This window comes from Aythya marila (assembly GCF_965140915.1).
Source record: "Aythya marila genome assembly, chromosome: 2".
Taxonomy (NCBI): domain Eukaryota; kingdom Metazoa; phylum Chordata; class Aves; order Anseriformes; family Anatidae; genus Aythya; species Aythya marila.
In genome coordinates this window covers 107,542,121-107,558,609 of record NC_139043.1, presented here as the reverse complement: position 1 = coordinate 107,558,609, position 16,489 = coordinate 107,542,121, and the positions used below count along the sequence as shown (strand labels likewise).

Sequence of the window (16,489 nt, the reverse complement as noted above, 5' to 3'; positions counted from 1 at the left end):
ACTTCAAATATAATTTTTCTCAACAGATTTTTATGCAGTAATAAACATTATAGGTGCTAGAGATTGATTCTAGAGTTTTGTTTTTACAATCCCAAAGGTGCTACAGATTTACAGCTGCAATCCCCAGGTAGAGGAAGGCCAAGACAGTCCTGCTGCAATGGCTTCTTGAGTCTTGTTTGTAAGTCAGTGCTTAGCACCATGACTGCCCTCGTGCTTCACACAGTGGCTGTAGTTTTTAGATAGATGCTTTTTAAAGTTTACCTTCCTTTTCTATATGTTTATTTCTCAGGGGGTAGTATCATGATTAGCAGGAAAAGATACTAGATAAAATAAAAAGGAATCAGGAAAACGCATTGGGAAGAGCAATTGAAATTCCAGCTACTGCTTTAGGTCTTGTCTCAGTTGCATTTATGAAGGGTGTTGGTGTCCTCCGTTCTCTTTTGAAGAACGCAACTGCTCCTATGCTTGCTATGCTAGATAAGCAGTTTCAAGGATGTTACTGTGGTGTGTGGCAGGGAAGAGAGGTTAAATCAGGGTATCTCTTAGTCAGCCTTTTGCCATCAGCTTTGCATTTTGACCAGGTCAGACCACAATGTGCTGGTAGTTGCTTCTTCATAGAACTGGAGATGTAAGCCTTGTTTATCTTTTAAGACACTCACAGGTGTTCATTTTCCTTCCTACAGAAAGATTTTTTCCTATAGAAATTTATTCTGAGGATGGTATAGGAAATGCAATATCCTGTGCCAGTACAATATCTTCTGGCTTTGCTGTTTTTGTTGGTGTCTTTGGCGTTTCAGCAACTAAAATCGTATTTTTGACTTGCTTACAATATTGAATGATGTCTGGAGCCAGAGTTAGTCAGATTGTGGGATCTTCAGAAGATGGTTTTCAGCTGTTAATCTTAACATTTATGGAGAAACAGCATGTGAGAATTTGAAACTATTCCACTCAGCTCTTTTTCTAAACTTTCTTCCTCTTGTCTTCTGACAGCCATGAACTTTTCTTTAGGTTTTCAGAAGAACGTACCTATTTGTGGATGGGTTTGGTTTGAATCTTGATGTTGATCTCCTGGTCTTCTCGTATTTCCTTACAGCAACATGTGCAAATGTAGTTGTATTTTGGTGAAACAATCATCTTTTCAACTTGCATTCTCATTTAAGATTCGCTTAAAAGCCAAATCTTATAAACTGGACTAAGAATGATCTTTCTGGGTGTAACTGGAGTAGGAGGTGTTTCAATGAGGTAAGATTCTCTCTATAAGAGTTTGGGTTTGTAGTGTCGTAGTTTGATAGGCATAGAGGAGAAAGTCATTAAAAAAGGATCAGTTCACATGCTTGTGTATGTTAAATCTAAACTGGAAGGAAGCTCCAGACATTTGAATGTGATATGATCTTAAAAGCTGATCCACACTGACTCAAAAAAGAGAATCTGTTGATTTTATTTGCTGCAAGTCCTATTGGTATGTGGTATCTTGGTTCTTTTATATGGCACTGTCAGATGAAATGTAACAGTGCTTGTCTTCTTTGTAAATTATTTGAAGCCTAGAGCTCTGCATTATGAACTACTTGAACTTTTTCAACTGCAAAGGACTGGCTTATTCTCACTTCCTCAGTTTTAGGTCCTTCTTATTTCTCATGCTGAGCAAACAATTAAAAAAAAAAAAAGTGAATCAAAATGAAAGCGATAGGTCAGGGTTTTTTTTGGTTTCCTTTCAGATCTAGCTGCATGGGATGTGTCTCTGCGTTTATACAGAATGCATCCACACACATTTCCTGCTGCTAGGCCTCTCCTAAAGCTGAGTGGCTTTTTTGCTCTTCTAAACCAAATTGTGTACTAGTAATTCACAATCTAGTGAACTTGAAATGACAGAGTTAATTTCCACACCAGTACGTTTTGGTTGAGCACCACAAAAGACCTAACTGGTTTCTTAATTTCCTCTGAAGTCAGTGGATTCTGAGGCAAGGTAAGTATGTTCAATGATAAAATGGCTGTGGCTGGTGACAAGCAGCTGTTTCCAAAATGATCAACTGTGTACATGTATATATTCTGTGTAATTCTTCAGAAATGCCTTTGTGGTCCAGCAGGGACTTCTGGCAGGTGAAGTGCAGGAAGCCTGAAGGAAAGTGTAAATCTGACTTGTTGAGGTGATGCTACTCCTTGTTAACTATGTTCTGGGATCTCACTTGTTGATACTTTCTAGTGTTTAGAATTTGGGAACCTGCTTTGCCAGGTGTTTTCCGAGAGTGCACAGAGTTCATATGGATTGGCAGTGGCAGACATCACTGGACATGGCTTTTGAACTGCTTTTACACGGTAGTTACCTACAACGCGCCCTTTCACGTAGATTGCCAAGAGAATAGTATGCTTTTCATTGTCTTTCCTGGATTGGGTGCTGGGAAAACGCTTTCGTAAGATGCTTTCTTTTCTAGGAAAGTAATTATTAAGTAGTTTGACACGAGTCAAATGTAGCCTTTCATTAGCTTCCATTTCGTTATGTAGAAAACATGCCTTTGTCACTTTTGCTCTGCGCTTAACGAGAAAGTAAATGGCACATACTCAAAGCAGTCTGTGGGATGGAGGAACAGAAAATGTAACAGAAATGTTCATGTGCTCTGATTTATTTCATGACTGGCTTATATGGTGCGACAGAAGTATTGCTTGCCTTCATCTCCTGTAGAGATTAACATAATCAGCCCAAGCTCAGCCGTGCTCCCTTGTAAGGACAGGCAGGAGAGACTTTGACAGGATTCCATGGTAGTGGCAGTGCTCCAGGCAGCCCTGGCTCTCTTTCCGCTTGGGCTAAGATTTGTTTTCTACCCTTTTCTAAATCTGAAAGGAAATCATGCCTTTGGAGGATATGGATCCATCTACTGCATCTTCTTGGGGGGGGGGGAACTGCTTTTCCCAGGTTTTGAAGTGCTCTCTGTGGGGAGAACAATACAGGGGAGGAGGTGATGCACTCTACTCTTTAATATCAGTGCAGCTGGAGAAACATGTTGGAATAACTTTTTTCCATCTGTTTCTTAGCATTTTGTCCCTACAATAGCAGTACTTGGGGTAAATATCCAGTGTAGCACAAGTTGGATACCGCTGTTTTACAATGTTTTGCTGTCTGTCTCACGGTTGAGCAGCTCTATTGGAAATGTGTCTCATGCTTGAGCGACTGTACTGGAAATTTTGGTATATGACGCCATTGGCGTTAGCTTCCTTAAGCATGAGTCTCGAGGCTTGAAAAAAAAATGTAGAAAAAGTTATTTGTACAATAAGTACAAACAACAAACTTGCAAGCCTAATATGTCATCTCAGGGACTTAGTTTCTAATTTAGACGAAAGTGTTGGGTACTACCAGTGAATTCCTAATAGTTCCCCTCATCTGGTAGTCTTGAAAAACTGTGCTCGAAAATCTCAGGTAAACTGACTTGTAAACTTGCTATGTTACATGTAATAAAACCCCTCCTGATTATCATGTGGAAAACTCAAAATTGCAAAAGACACCCTAAGCTTTGGTGGACAGCCTTGGTGCTGTTCTGTAATTGCATTACTTGAATACGGAACCGTGTTTTCATGTAGCTTTTTAATGTTGGGAGTTGCACTTCTTTATTATTTGCAGTCCAAAGCACTCAGGATCTTAGTCCTGATTGTGCTGTGGTGTCAGACAGGGTAAAAAGCTTTTAAAAGAAATTGGTCTTAAATAATGGTGAGATCCTACGTAAAAAAAAAAAATAAAATAAAATACTGGGGTTTTGGGGTTTGCTAGTGAATGCAGAGGCCTCTACACTTGGAAGCTGTTACTGTTAATGACTTGGAAATACACTGGATGCTTAAGTGTATTTTCAGGTAGTTACTAGTGGCACTATCTGTCCGTGATGCCACTTTTTTCTTCATGTGGATTTTGAAAAAGCGAGTCTTTGTTTTTAATTGCTTAGTGGCAATGGGTAAGAAGTTGTATGTCTGTTTTATAAATTTAATGTATTGGATTCTTGAATCGAGAAACTATTTGTTATCAGAAGAGCTTTGTTCAGTGTTAGTGGTGCAAATCCCTGAAAAAATGTGAAAAACTTGCTGTTTTGTTGCTGTTAGTAACAAAATCCTGTCAATTCTGAAGACTCATACTTCTTGGCAGTAGAAGTAACTTGTTGCTATCTAGAACAATTCTCACGGAATTTTTATTACCTTTTTTGAGAAAAAAACTTTAAAATCATTCTTGTGACTATATTCATCATGGAAAAATAGTGAATAGAGAGCGTTGTTCTTCTGTACGCATAAATCTTTCATTTTCCTGAAACTGAAGTTTTTCTTTTAATTGATATGCAAAAAAGAAGCCTATGGGCTGTGCGAGTGTTTGCATTATAAAACTGCATAATGATGCACGAATTCTTAAGTAGTGCTAAATTCTTGTTTAGTTGCATATTTCGAATATCTGTTTGACGTGTGATTGCTTGTGGTGGAATGTTTGCTGCAGAAAGCGAGCTAGAGATCTCTGACGGGAGATTGCACAACTGGAGAAGCTTCTCCAAGTTGATATTCTTCTGGAGTTGTGTATAGCTTTCCACTTTTTTTTCAAGCTATGGGTTGCTGGTAACAACTAAGGAAGCAATATAGTTTTACAAATTACTAGTTTCTACAAAATGTTTTTAGTGTAATTTTTTGGTTCCCTTCTTTCTTTGCAATTCTGTCATGGCTACATCTCATTTCTAATTGAAAGGCTGTTTTGATGTACTCTGGAGTTTTAGGGAAGAATGTCCCTTTTGGTCAAAGGGTAATAGAGATTTTGCTTAGTGTTTCCAGATTTCTCAAAAAATCATAATATCTTTCTTGGAAAGTTATTTCATTAATTGGTTGCCCTCTGCTTAAAAAAAAAAAAAAAAAAAAGTACTCAGTCAGAATTGTCTAGCCCCTATCTCTAGTCACTGTTCTTTTTTGTTAGATTTTTGTGGTCTAGATGCTATTTTTAGTAACAGAGATTATTTTTTTTCTTAGCTACAGCATGTTACAGAGTATTCAGAAGCATATTTGTTGAACAGGTTTAATCTCCAGAGATAGCTGTCAAGGCTGAAGATGGAATTTGCCTTTTTATCATTTTATACATCTTTTTAGTTGATGCAGTTTTATTTGCAGCAAGTATGATCCAGGTCAGACAACAACAGGTCGACATGGCTGATGGGGGACGGTTGCTTTGGAGAAAAACTAGTTACATTTCCATCGAGGAAACTGCAAACTTTACCAGTTACGATTTTTTTTAAAAGCAGAAAGAACGTTTTTCAGACAAGGGATGTCTCATTGCAAAATGAAATAACCTAACTTGACTTAAGAGCAATCACATTTCACTTCTGTTGCTCCTTTCCCTGGACTGCTTCCAAACATCTATTGTACCTATTTCTGCATAAATTTTACTGAAATTTATGGATGATTTTTGGTGCATATATTCATTTTCACTAAAGGTGTTGCTTTCTCATCCTAGAGCTCTTCTTAAAGATGTAGTGTTAAGTGGAATTAAATATAATGCTCAATTCAAACTGTAAAATACCAATGTACTAAAGTTAAGCTTGGTTATAAAGACTGTTAACCACAGTACAGTTTCCTAGTGCAGTGAAATGAGTGCTGTAATAGCGTTATAGGTTTTAGCTGGAGGGGGCAACGACCTGATGTCTGAAATGTGTCTTGAGATAATATGCATGTTCTGTAATTATAGGCATCAAATAGTGAGTGGTCTGAACTGGTGCGACTGAGAACAGAACTATGGATCCAAGATCTGCATCTAGTCGATGGACGAGGGGCTCTGACTGGAGAAACTGCCACTTGCTTTCAGTCAAAACAGCTAGAGCCCTAAATGCTACGTGCCTTTGAAAGAGCATTACAGCTATGCTGACCTCTCTGTAGAATCGTACCTGTGGTTTTCTTCAGCCATAATAAGGGTGTTAACGAGACCGAGATGTCTGATGTTAGCAAGTGTGTATTTTTATATATTATTTATATAATATTCTCTATGTATCTGCATGTATATAATATATAATTATATGTATTCCATACTATATTCTATATATATTTATCTGATATATTTCTCATACATTTCTGAGCGTACAGACTCATGCAGTAAGTGTATACCATGGAAACTTGTCAGCAAAAATATTGGAATAGCTGACGTTTGAGCAGTATGTAAGTACATGGACTCGTATATAACCACACAGAGGTGCGATATGGATTGCAATGCATGTGGAAAAACTTTAAAAGGCTGAAGTGAAAATAACCCTTACTGCTTTCAATCCCTTGGATTTGAGGTTTCAAGATCGTATTACTGAGATTAAGTCTTTACCGAGATTTTAAGTCTTAGCTCTTCAATGAGTTTAAATTTTCTTTATGTGTAGGCTGTCCTTAACCTCAGTGTGTGAAAGCTCTCTCTGAGTATTGCAAGACACGAAGCAGTAACCAGCTCTGCGGTACTGTAGCTGGCAGCAGCAGTGCGATGTATCAAGTGCCTCGTACTCAGGCTCCTGTCAGTTTGTATACTCTGCCTGCTCTAACAACGTAATGAAAATTCTTCAGTGAAGTGTTTTAATTCTGTGTACATTCACTTGTCTGCTTTGAAGATGAAGCACGATATTACAGTTTTGTGTTCTCTGGGCAGCAAAATAAATGAACGTGGTTAACTTACAACTATACAATCTCTGGCGTACTTGACTAGGGATAGAGAAATGTAGTCCTGCCGGCCTGAAAGTTGGTTCAAGCTGTTCTTGTCTGAAATTAGTGGGTTGTATGGCTCTATTCAGAACTTGTTCTCAAGTAGACATGTACTTGCTCACTAAAAAAAAGAAAAAAGGGTGGGAGAGGGAATAATGTTGGACATGAGAAGGAAGTGGTGTTTTTTTCTTATCAGTGAAGTAGGGTGTTTTCCAAAACAGTATCAAATAGAGCCCAAAGTTTTTTCTGATGAGAGCTGAGGAAACATCAAGCAGCATGAGCTAAGCTTTGTAATGTCTGCCTACTTATCACTTGCATTAGTGGTAGGGAGTTAAGGATATTTTTAAGATGATTAATTCCAGAAACTACCTTCATGTAAACCAAAAGCATAGCTGTAGCCTTGAGAAAGAAGGAAGGAAATGTGATTCTGTGAAATATTGGTGTTGGAGAAATGGAATCACTAGGTTGGAAGGGACCTCTTGATTGTATCATGGACATAATAGAATGAGTCTAGAGAAGGGCCACCAGGGCGATCAGAGGGATGGAGCACCTCTCCTATGAAGAAAGGCTGAGAGAGCTGGGAATGTTCAGCTTGGAGAAGAGAAAGCTCCGGGGAGGCCTTACAGCAGCCTTCCAGTACCTAAAGGTACTGGAAAGCTGGGGGGGGATTCTTTGGAAGGGGCTGTAATGATAGGAGAAAGAGTAATGGCTTAACACTGAAAGAGGGCAGATTAGATTGGTCATTAGGAAGAAATTCTTCGCTCAGAGGGTGGTGAGGCACTGGCACAGGCTGCCAGAGAAGCTGTGGATGCCCCATCCCTGGAGGTGCTCAAGGCCAGGCTGGATGGGGCTCTGGGCAACCTGGTCTGGTGGGAGGTGTCCCTGCCCATGGCAGGGGGCTGGAACTGGGTGATCTTTAAGGTCCGTTCCAACCCAAACCACTTTGTGATCACCTAGTTCAATGCATTTGCTCAAACAGGTTCAGGTAGAGCAGACTACCCAGGGCCATGTTCAGATAGATTGGGAATATTTCCATGGAGGGAAAAGCCTACATCCTCTCTGGGCATTCTGTTCCAGTATTTGACCATTCACACCTTTTTAGAGTTTTATTGTATTCAGAGAGAATCTTGTTTTTTAACTTGTGCCTGTTGTCTTTTTCATCTGTTGGTAGAAAACACTGAGAAGAGTATGTCTTCTTCTTCATTCCCTTCTGTTTCATACACGTGGACAAGATCTGTGAGCCTTTTCTTCTCAGGCTCCCTCAGCCTGCTGTAACAGTCCCTGAATCATCTTCACAGCCTTTGGCTGGATTTGCTCTCTTATACTGGTGTCCCAGTGCTGGGCCCAGCACTCCAGCAGTCTGAGGAGAGAAGTCTTGCCTCTCTTGTCCTGCTGGCATTGCCCTGCGTCGTGCAGCCCAGGGCGCTGTGAGGGCACACGGCTGGCTTGTGGCCATTTCATTGTCCCCTGGTCCCCTGAGGTCCTTGTTGGCAGACCTGCTGTGCAGCTGGTCAGCACCCAGCGTGTGCTGGTGCCAGGGCCTCTTCCTCCCCAGCTGCAGGGCTTGCCATTTACATGTGGTGAAGTCCACAAGATTCTTCTTTGCCAATTTTTTCCAGGTCCCTCAGACAATTCAAAGATCATTCAGTTCAAAGAAATTTCCATTTTTTATTTTTTTTTATGCAGTTGAGGTACTAATTCCCATGCAAGTTGGAAAGTAGGATATAAAACCGTCTTATACGACTGAAATAGGCTACTTCTGTTGATAATTTACCACAGAGATCATGCATGTGTGATGGGGCATTGCGACGAGTTGCGACGAACACTTGAAAATGAAGTTCAGTCAGGTTTGTTGATTTAAAGCAGGGGAGGAAGCTTTAGTACTATAGAAATAAACAGGAAAATAGTTACAATACAGGGAACTAAACCAGGGATGCTTAGAGTTGTAGCCCTTAAGACTTACTGTGCTCTCGCCAAAAAAGGAAAAGTAGCAAAGACTTGAAGCTTGGAAAGCTGCCAGGCAGTCCAAGGAATGCAACTTTTGTATGCTGATAACACCCATTGAGTGTTTCTCGGTTCTTTGAATGATAGATAAATAGTAAAATAAACAGTTGTCTCCCTAGCAGAGTTTCAAATGGATTTAGTACATTTTTCTTCATCATATGCTTTCACTACATGATGGTATGTCATAATGAAACGCTTATTAAGTAAGAAAAATAAAAACAAAGTAGAGCCTGTAACTGTATCCTGATCATGTAGGTCATATGTGCTTGACTTTATATCACTTACAGGTCCTAAGATAATAAATTTTGCCACATTGGAGTTGCTTGGTAGAGTAAGTTTTGAAACATCCTAACACTACATTTCACTATAAAGTTGCATTAGTGCTAATTTCTTACATCTGAATAAAACTGATATTACATATATTATAATGAGTTTTGCCATTAAGAACGTACTTACAGAGTGAGGCGGTCCAGTGCAGTCATGGTAGGACTGACAGCTTGATGCATGAAAACTCTGGGGATAGGTGCAGACGAAAATGTGGGAAAAATGCCAGTTGACGTGGAACTGCTTAAGGAATTGAAGAAAAACCACAAATTTTAAAGCAATCTCATGAAAAGAGGTTAGCATAACAGTCCGTGGAATTTACTGCTAATAAATTGTGTAATTATGTTACCGGTAACTTCCATGTTATTGCATTCCAGATGTATAGAAAAACAGAAGGGAAAATTAAGGAAAAGGCTACAGCAGAAGTCGTTCTGCTCATCTCTTCATGAAGAAGCTTACAGGAGCTCCCACAGTGGAGTCCTTCTGGTGTTCTAGGAAAGGGTTTTATATAAATTCTTACAAATAGTAAGGTTGTTGAGAGACTGGTTGATATTTATTCGCCCTTTTTGATCTGTCAGTGTCTCGTTAGGGCACGTAGTGTTTGTGTGTGTGTATAACCTTACTGTTTATCTACGTTACTGCTTAAAACTGTTCTTACAACACTAGGGTAGTTGGTAAGCATATAACGTATTTGTTGTTCTTTCTCTGTAGAAAAAAGAAGGGGGAAATAAGTGACCTAAAGTGGTGAACGTTGAGATGAGAAAATCAATGATCAAAGAAAAAAATAATGTTTGTTGGTGCCTGGGTGATTAAAAGTAGTAGGTGATACTCAATACAGGAGAGAAACTGATATTTGTGTGGATGTGTTGTTGAGTGTTGAACTAGCTCTGATTTATAGTACCCAGTTTTGTGAAAGAGTCACTTTAGCGTAGAGGGATCATCAAAATTACCCAAATAGCTCAGGTAATAACTTACAAAAAGCATAAAGTGGAAATTGAAGGCAAAACAAGGCATTGGGTGAAGGTGAGAATTGGAATATCTCTTATACAAGCATAACTAGAAAAGATAAGGCCAAGGGAAAAGTGATGGAGGTGTGTAAAATGGTGTCATGAAGCATCTAGACAAAGTTATAGTTACTTTGGTGACTGAAGCATGGCAAGCTCAGAATGAGGTATGCTTTCACATAACCTGTAGATACATAGATACAATGTAAATGCAAGACACTTAAGCAGGTACAGAAAATGATTAGAAAAAAGGGCTGAAAAAAGTTCTCATGGGAGCTGCTAAGTACAGCACTGCAATTTCGTCCTCTCAAATACATCAGACGTATTGCCATATGCGGGACTTTTTCATATACTTCTTCCTAGACGTACTAATCCTCATCTTTGGAGACAGTACTTGAGTCCTTGCTGACCTTTCATTTCACTCTGTGTGTCTGTTCTTTTGAAATTGTAGGGTAGTGATGAACAAAACCAATGCGGATATGTGGAAATGTTGGTTTGGTATGGAAGAGCTCTCTGCGCATCGTATTGGCTTTCTAGTATGCTTTATTATTTATTTATTTATTTTAATTTCAGGATAAAATGAGGTATTTTAAATTATGAAGCTATTGATAGTTTCCTTAAACAAATGTGATGAAGAACAGATTGTATATTAGGCCACGAAACTGAGCGAAGGATGTTAGGAAGGAAGCATTTTCCCCTTATTTAATCACCTCTGAAATAGTGTTACCAGAGAGGATGGAAGTGGAAATCATGTGTTTGCTTTTTTAAGCTAATGTATTCTAGTCTAACTATTAACATAAGAAGAAAACGTCCGTCTGTAAACCTCAAAGCTAAATAGGAAAATTGCTTTGTAATGACTGAATAAAGTAGGGCTTAAAGTAAGCTGAAAATACCTCTAAGCTACAGGACGTGTTTCTAAGAAATGCTGGTGTTCTGTATTTCAAGAAGGTACATATTAAAACAGATTTTTTTTTCCCATTTGCGTGTTTTCAATGTCATAAAAATATGTTAATGATTTAAATAAAGCACGTTAAATTATTGGATGTATGGCTACCAGTTATGATGTCTCGGTATACTAGCCTTTAAGTTCTTTTTACTTTGAAAGGTAGGAGGATATAGCTACTGTAGGTCTTGAGGGAAAGCTAGCCCTTCCTGTCGGTATCAGGAAAGAAGTCAGACGGTAAGCTGAAAGGTTGAACGAGATGGAAAGAAGAAAGCTGAGAGATGAGTTCTCTCTGCAGCCATCAACAGCAATGGTTGTGCCTCCTTTCAGAAGCAGATGAATTCCTTCAGTTCAAGTTTGGGAGCGAAGTTTGAGAGTTAAGGATTTACAAATCTAAATATTGTAGCTCTCCCTCCACCCCCTTTATTTTTTAAGAAAGATTTGAACCAGAGCAGTTTCTTCTCTGGGTATTGTAGCAAAGGGGAGCTTGCTGTTGAAGAGACTGTTTTGAGTAAAAAATTCCTGGCCTGCAGCTCCCCGAGATGGTGTTTGTGTGATTCTTGAAGTGTGATTTGAAATGCGTGTGAGATCATTAAATAGTTGGAATTTGTATTTCAAAGTTTATTTTTAAGTGTTTTACTTGAAAAAGTTCACATCTAAGACACAAAGGGGAATCTTTCCATGGTTAATTCTAAATTAAACGGTACTGAAAAGTTGCTTTTGCCTGTTACAAGTGAATTTGCGTGCATCTTTATTGTAGAGCTTTTTTAAAAGACACAACAGCAACAAGCCTGACAATGAAACTGTGGCACTGGCTGCACTTACTGATTTTTTTCTTGGTAGGCTTAACATTTCGGAAAGTTATGATAGAAATTAATATTGATGTTAAAGATGTGTAAATATTCCCATTAGCCCTAGCTTGTTGCATTCGGTTTTTTAAATTTTTCCTTTCCTGAAGGAGAAAAAAAAAAACAAAAAACAAAAAACAAGACTAGACGGCAGCTCCTGGAACAAACCTTGAAGCGAAGCAAGCAGCTCTACTGCCCCAGAGCACAGCAGGATTGTGAGAATCGTGTTTTGCTTCTGCTTGCTGTGTGGAAGAGTTTTGTGTCAGCTGTGACCCCAGGCAAATGGATTGAGGCCCCAGATCTGCAGGTTTACAGGCAAAATGTCCCCCGATTGGGGCAGTCCATCCCCAGCACTTGTTTGTGCTCCAAAGTGGCAGGAGGTGGCCCAGCGGCCCTGTGGATGTCCCATGCTGCTCTCAGCGTGGTGGCCTTTGTCCTGCAGCCGTGGTTCCTCCGTTGAAGTTACCAAAGAAGGGAGATGCTTTAGTGGATTTTGTGGACGTTTACTGTGTATCTTTGGAAAAGGCATCCTTTAGGAGGTTAAAAGGATTTCTCGCCAAGTTACGTTTACCCAGCATAGCTTTATTTCCACATCTGTCTTGAGTCCAAGTTGTTGTTGGCCTCTTACTCTTGTTTATATTGCGGACGCATGAAGTAGTTAGTCCATTATGTTTTTTCCGTTGTCGTTTGCTTTCCTTTTTTTGTCATTGGTGTAAGTTCAAAATGATGATCCTTTAATACGCTCAGGATGCAGAAGTGGACTTGAAGTGCTGTGAAAATATTGTGATGCTTCCCTTTGTCATTTTCCTTGTGACATTTCTAAGGGTTCAAGCTAAGGCACTGTATGGAGAGCTGACTTAACAGAGGAATGTTTTAATGAAGTTAAATAGAATAACATCGAGCCTTTAAAGCAGTTGTGATTATTGTTGTACTTTTAATTTTTTGCTCTTGGTTTCAAATTCTAGCTTGATTTGACTTCAGGCGTAGTCTCTCAAGTGAAGTAGTAGTTAGGACTGATGGATCAGCTTTCAAGCCCGTGTTACATGATTTTATAAAAATGGGTTTTATAAAACAGTCAAACCCAGATCTACTCAGATCGGACCTGATCAGATCAGGGATGTCTGGTCTAACACCTCACTCCCAACGGGTCAGTAATAGATAGCATGGACACGTTTGTTTGGTTTTTGTTTTTTTTTTTTGGTCATAGGGTTGTATTCAGTGAAAAATCAGTGAATTCACATGTGTATGCAGCATTAAGTTTTTGGTTTATAACTCTGTTATTGTAATTGCTATTATTAAAAAAAAAAAGGGGGGAGGGGAAGGGAGTTGACTCTTGGAATTAACATAATTGTCCTTTTTGCCTGTTGCCACCTAACATTCAGGTGCCTTTTGTGTGATATGTAGAGACTTCTTAACATTGATGACCTTCATTAGAACTGCTACTTGTGGTTTTCCTATTTGGAAAAAATACTACTTCACATGTAAATGTGGGGCTTCTAAGGTTAATTATAATTCATAGAAGTATATTTGTTCTGAGAGGGATGAAGATTAAGTTTTGAAGAGCTCAGTGGAAGAAGAGTGATAGCTGCTTCATCTGTCCTTTAGAGATATGTAACTCCTAACTCAATCTTTAAATATGAATGATTTCATTTGTTTGGAAAATTGATGGGGACAACCATTTTTATCTTCTCATTGACTGGTAGAAACTTACTTTCTTTCTAATTGTTTTTAATTATTAATTATTAATTATTAATTGTTTTTCCAAACACTTAACTTTGCCTTCTTCCTCCCCTCTTCTAGGATGGATTAGATGCTTTGGTATATGACTTGGATTTTCCTGCCTTAAGAAAAAACAAGAACATTGATAACTTCTTAAACAGGTGTAAGTATTTAATGTTTCGGTTTCTTACTAACAGACTATAAATACCAACTGAAATAAGAGATTCTAGCCTTTTTGAAAGGCTGTTAGAGAATTTGTGTGCATTAAGTTTTTGGATTTAAATTGCTTTAGGAGTTGTATTTATTTCCCAGTCAGTACTCACACAGTTACTTACAGAAATCTGCTCCCCAGCAACTGAGTGCCCAAGTTAATATAAATGGGGTTGCTTTCAGTGGCACAGCGGTTCGGTTAACAGTAAAATGCTGTAACATATCTGCAGTGTCAAGAAGTCATTTTGAAATGTTCACTGACAGATTGGAATGTGTGTTTTGTGGCATTTTTAGTATAAAAGTTCTGTTTTCATTATCGCATGAGAATACTGCATAGCTGCTTATATTTACTTGTGCATGCCACTGATGTGTTTGTAGAACTATTCTTTTTTCCCCCTTTTTAAACATACATAAAGTTATGTTAAGTCACCATGGTATTTTTCATGATCTTAAAAAAAAAAAAAAAAAAAAAAAAAGATAAATAAATCAACAGGTGCAAAACCATCTTTTGGGCTTTATTGTGTAGACAGCAAAAAGAATACTTAAAGTGGTAAACCATAGTGTCAGTTACCTGATTTTTGCACCTGGACGATAACCACTGTGCTATTTCACTTTCTTATTAGTTCTGATTCCTGTTTTTTTGTGAAAGAATTTCCAAAACCACATACAGCTAGTTTTACTCTTCAGCCATAACTAGTTTTAAAATTAGGAAGGAAATCATGTTATTTTTATCGTTTTACTCCGTATTTTTCCACTACAAGTTTTCCTGCAGATTCTCATCTCTAAGGATATTTGTAATGAATAAAGTTGATTCTTATAATAGGAGCCATATTTCCATAATTTTCATATTCATAAAACAAAAATGAAGCAAAGAAAAACACTTTAAAGTTTTTTTTACAGACTACTGTCAAATTCTGGAAATAATGGCAGATTTGTTTGCTAGTTCCAGGCTTGCTGCTGCTTGTGGATTGAATGGCAATTCTTGAAATTAAATTAACTTTTATTAGATTTTTACAAGCTTAAACATTGTAATTAAATGTAATAAATGTGGCAAATATGAAGTAATTTTATTAAAATAATCTGATTTTTCTCTTTGCTTCATTGAAATTTTTGCTTCTCTTTCCAAGGCATATTTACATAGTTTACTCAGTCCATGTGTAAGCCACAATAGTGATTTTGTGGATTTTATTTTCCTTTATTCCCTATTTCTAGTAATTTACGAGTCCAGTAGATCTGGTTTATGGCTTGCTTGCATGTAAGCTGGTTGCTGGAATACCTAAGGTCAAATGTTTAACTTTTCACAGTTCAAGCTATGTTTGAAACTGTACACATTGTTACACGCACATTTTGTATACTTAGTTATTTGCAGAGAAGGTGTGGTGAAACTGGAGAAAGGAGAAGTTGGATTAGGCAAAGGAAATACTTATTTCAGCAGATATTTTGAATGCAGTTCTTATGTATAGTGAAGTCATCAGTTTCAGAAGCTCTTCACTTTTGCATCTGGGGATGAGTGAAGGAAAGGGAAACTTTTATTTACAGTCTGATAATGAGTATATTGTAGGTGGAAATTATACCCTGTGTAAAAATGTAACCTGAAGCAGTGTGAAGGTGGAGAACAGACCTCATTATTTCACTTCAGACTGCTTTTAGAACTGTAATCTTGCTGTTTTTACTGGAATATAAAAACAAGCTGTGGGTATAAGTAGTGACCTTAGTAGTGACTGCGAAATCTAGTTTGTCTCAAACTACTGATTTAAATAACAGTAAAAAAGGCTTTATGTACATACCCTAAGATGTATAGAAACATTTTAATGTTAACTTCAGTTTCAGTAGAAAATCATTTAAAAATCTTTTTGCAGTATTAGCTGTCCAAACAGTTTGCACTATTTTTGTAGAACTTTAAAATGAATTTTCACAGTGCAAATCAGAATTTGCTTACTTTATTTTACAGACTGATGATTGCCCTATGAGCCTGTTCTTATCCCCTCCTATATTTATCTGAGTTTATGTTGTATGTTTGTGGAGATTTTGTCTTCAAAATCGGCCATTTGTTGCCTAAGGTTGTGAGGGTTATTTGCACAGACACGGGACCTCATTAATTTTCTACCATAAATGATTTAAAGAATAAAGAGATTGACTATTCAAGATGCTTAATATAGGGACTTGGTTTATTTCTGGACAACGTATAAGCTTTATCATCAAACGTCAGGCCAAGTTGGAGTTGCTGGTTTTTGCCATGGGAGCCACCCCACCTGCTCATAAAGTGTAAGCTGGTTGTGCCTTCCCCTGTTAGCAGGACATCTGGAGCTGCCTATTCAAATATGCTGCAGCCTGATAAACCTTGTTTGACAGATCTTTTGAATATTAAGATAAAATTTCCAACGCTGTTGTTAGTGTAACATGTTGTCTGAAGATATTGGGCATTAGTACGTCTCTCAAGCAGTAAATTGCAGTTTTGCAACTGCTCACAAGCCTGATGCTTAAAAATATTTAGCTTAAATTGCTCTTAGTGGATTTTCCTTTATTCTGTTTTGGCCATAATTGAGGTTTGTCACTGAAAACACTAATGCATTTATATTGTGCCTAGCTTGTGTTTTGTAAAGATTTTTCATTCAGAATTGGTAGACTTGCTGGTAGGAGATTATTAGGCAGTAAGTTGAGAATAATTGGAAAGCTGTCATGAGAATTGCTGCATATCAGTTCTGTGCAGTCCTACCCATCCTCTGCTATAGGTCAGCTTTTCACCTTGCAATGGGCAA

At 38.1% G+C, this 16,489-nt stretch overlaps 1 protein-coding gene across 1 annotated transcript in view; it reads left to right on the top strand.

Moving 5' to 3' along the window:
* ROCK1 (Rho associated coiled-coil containing protein kinase 1) overlaps window positions 1-16,489 on the top strand; it is an 84,825-nt gene that overhangs the window by 13,960 nt on the left and 54,376 nt on the right. The window contains exon 3 of the mRNA XM_082753348.1: window positions 13,602-13,683. Within this exon, the coding sequence (XP_082609474.1) occupies window positions 13,602-13,683 (82 nt within the window). The remainder of the gene's footprint in view (window positions 1-13,601; window positions 13,684-16,489) is intronic.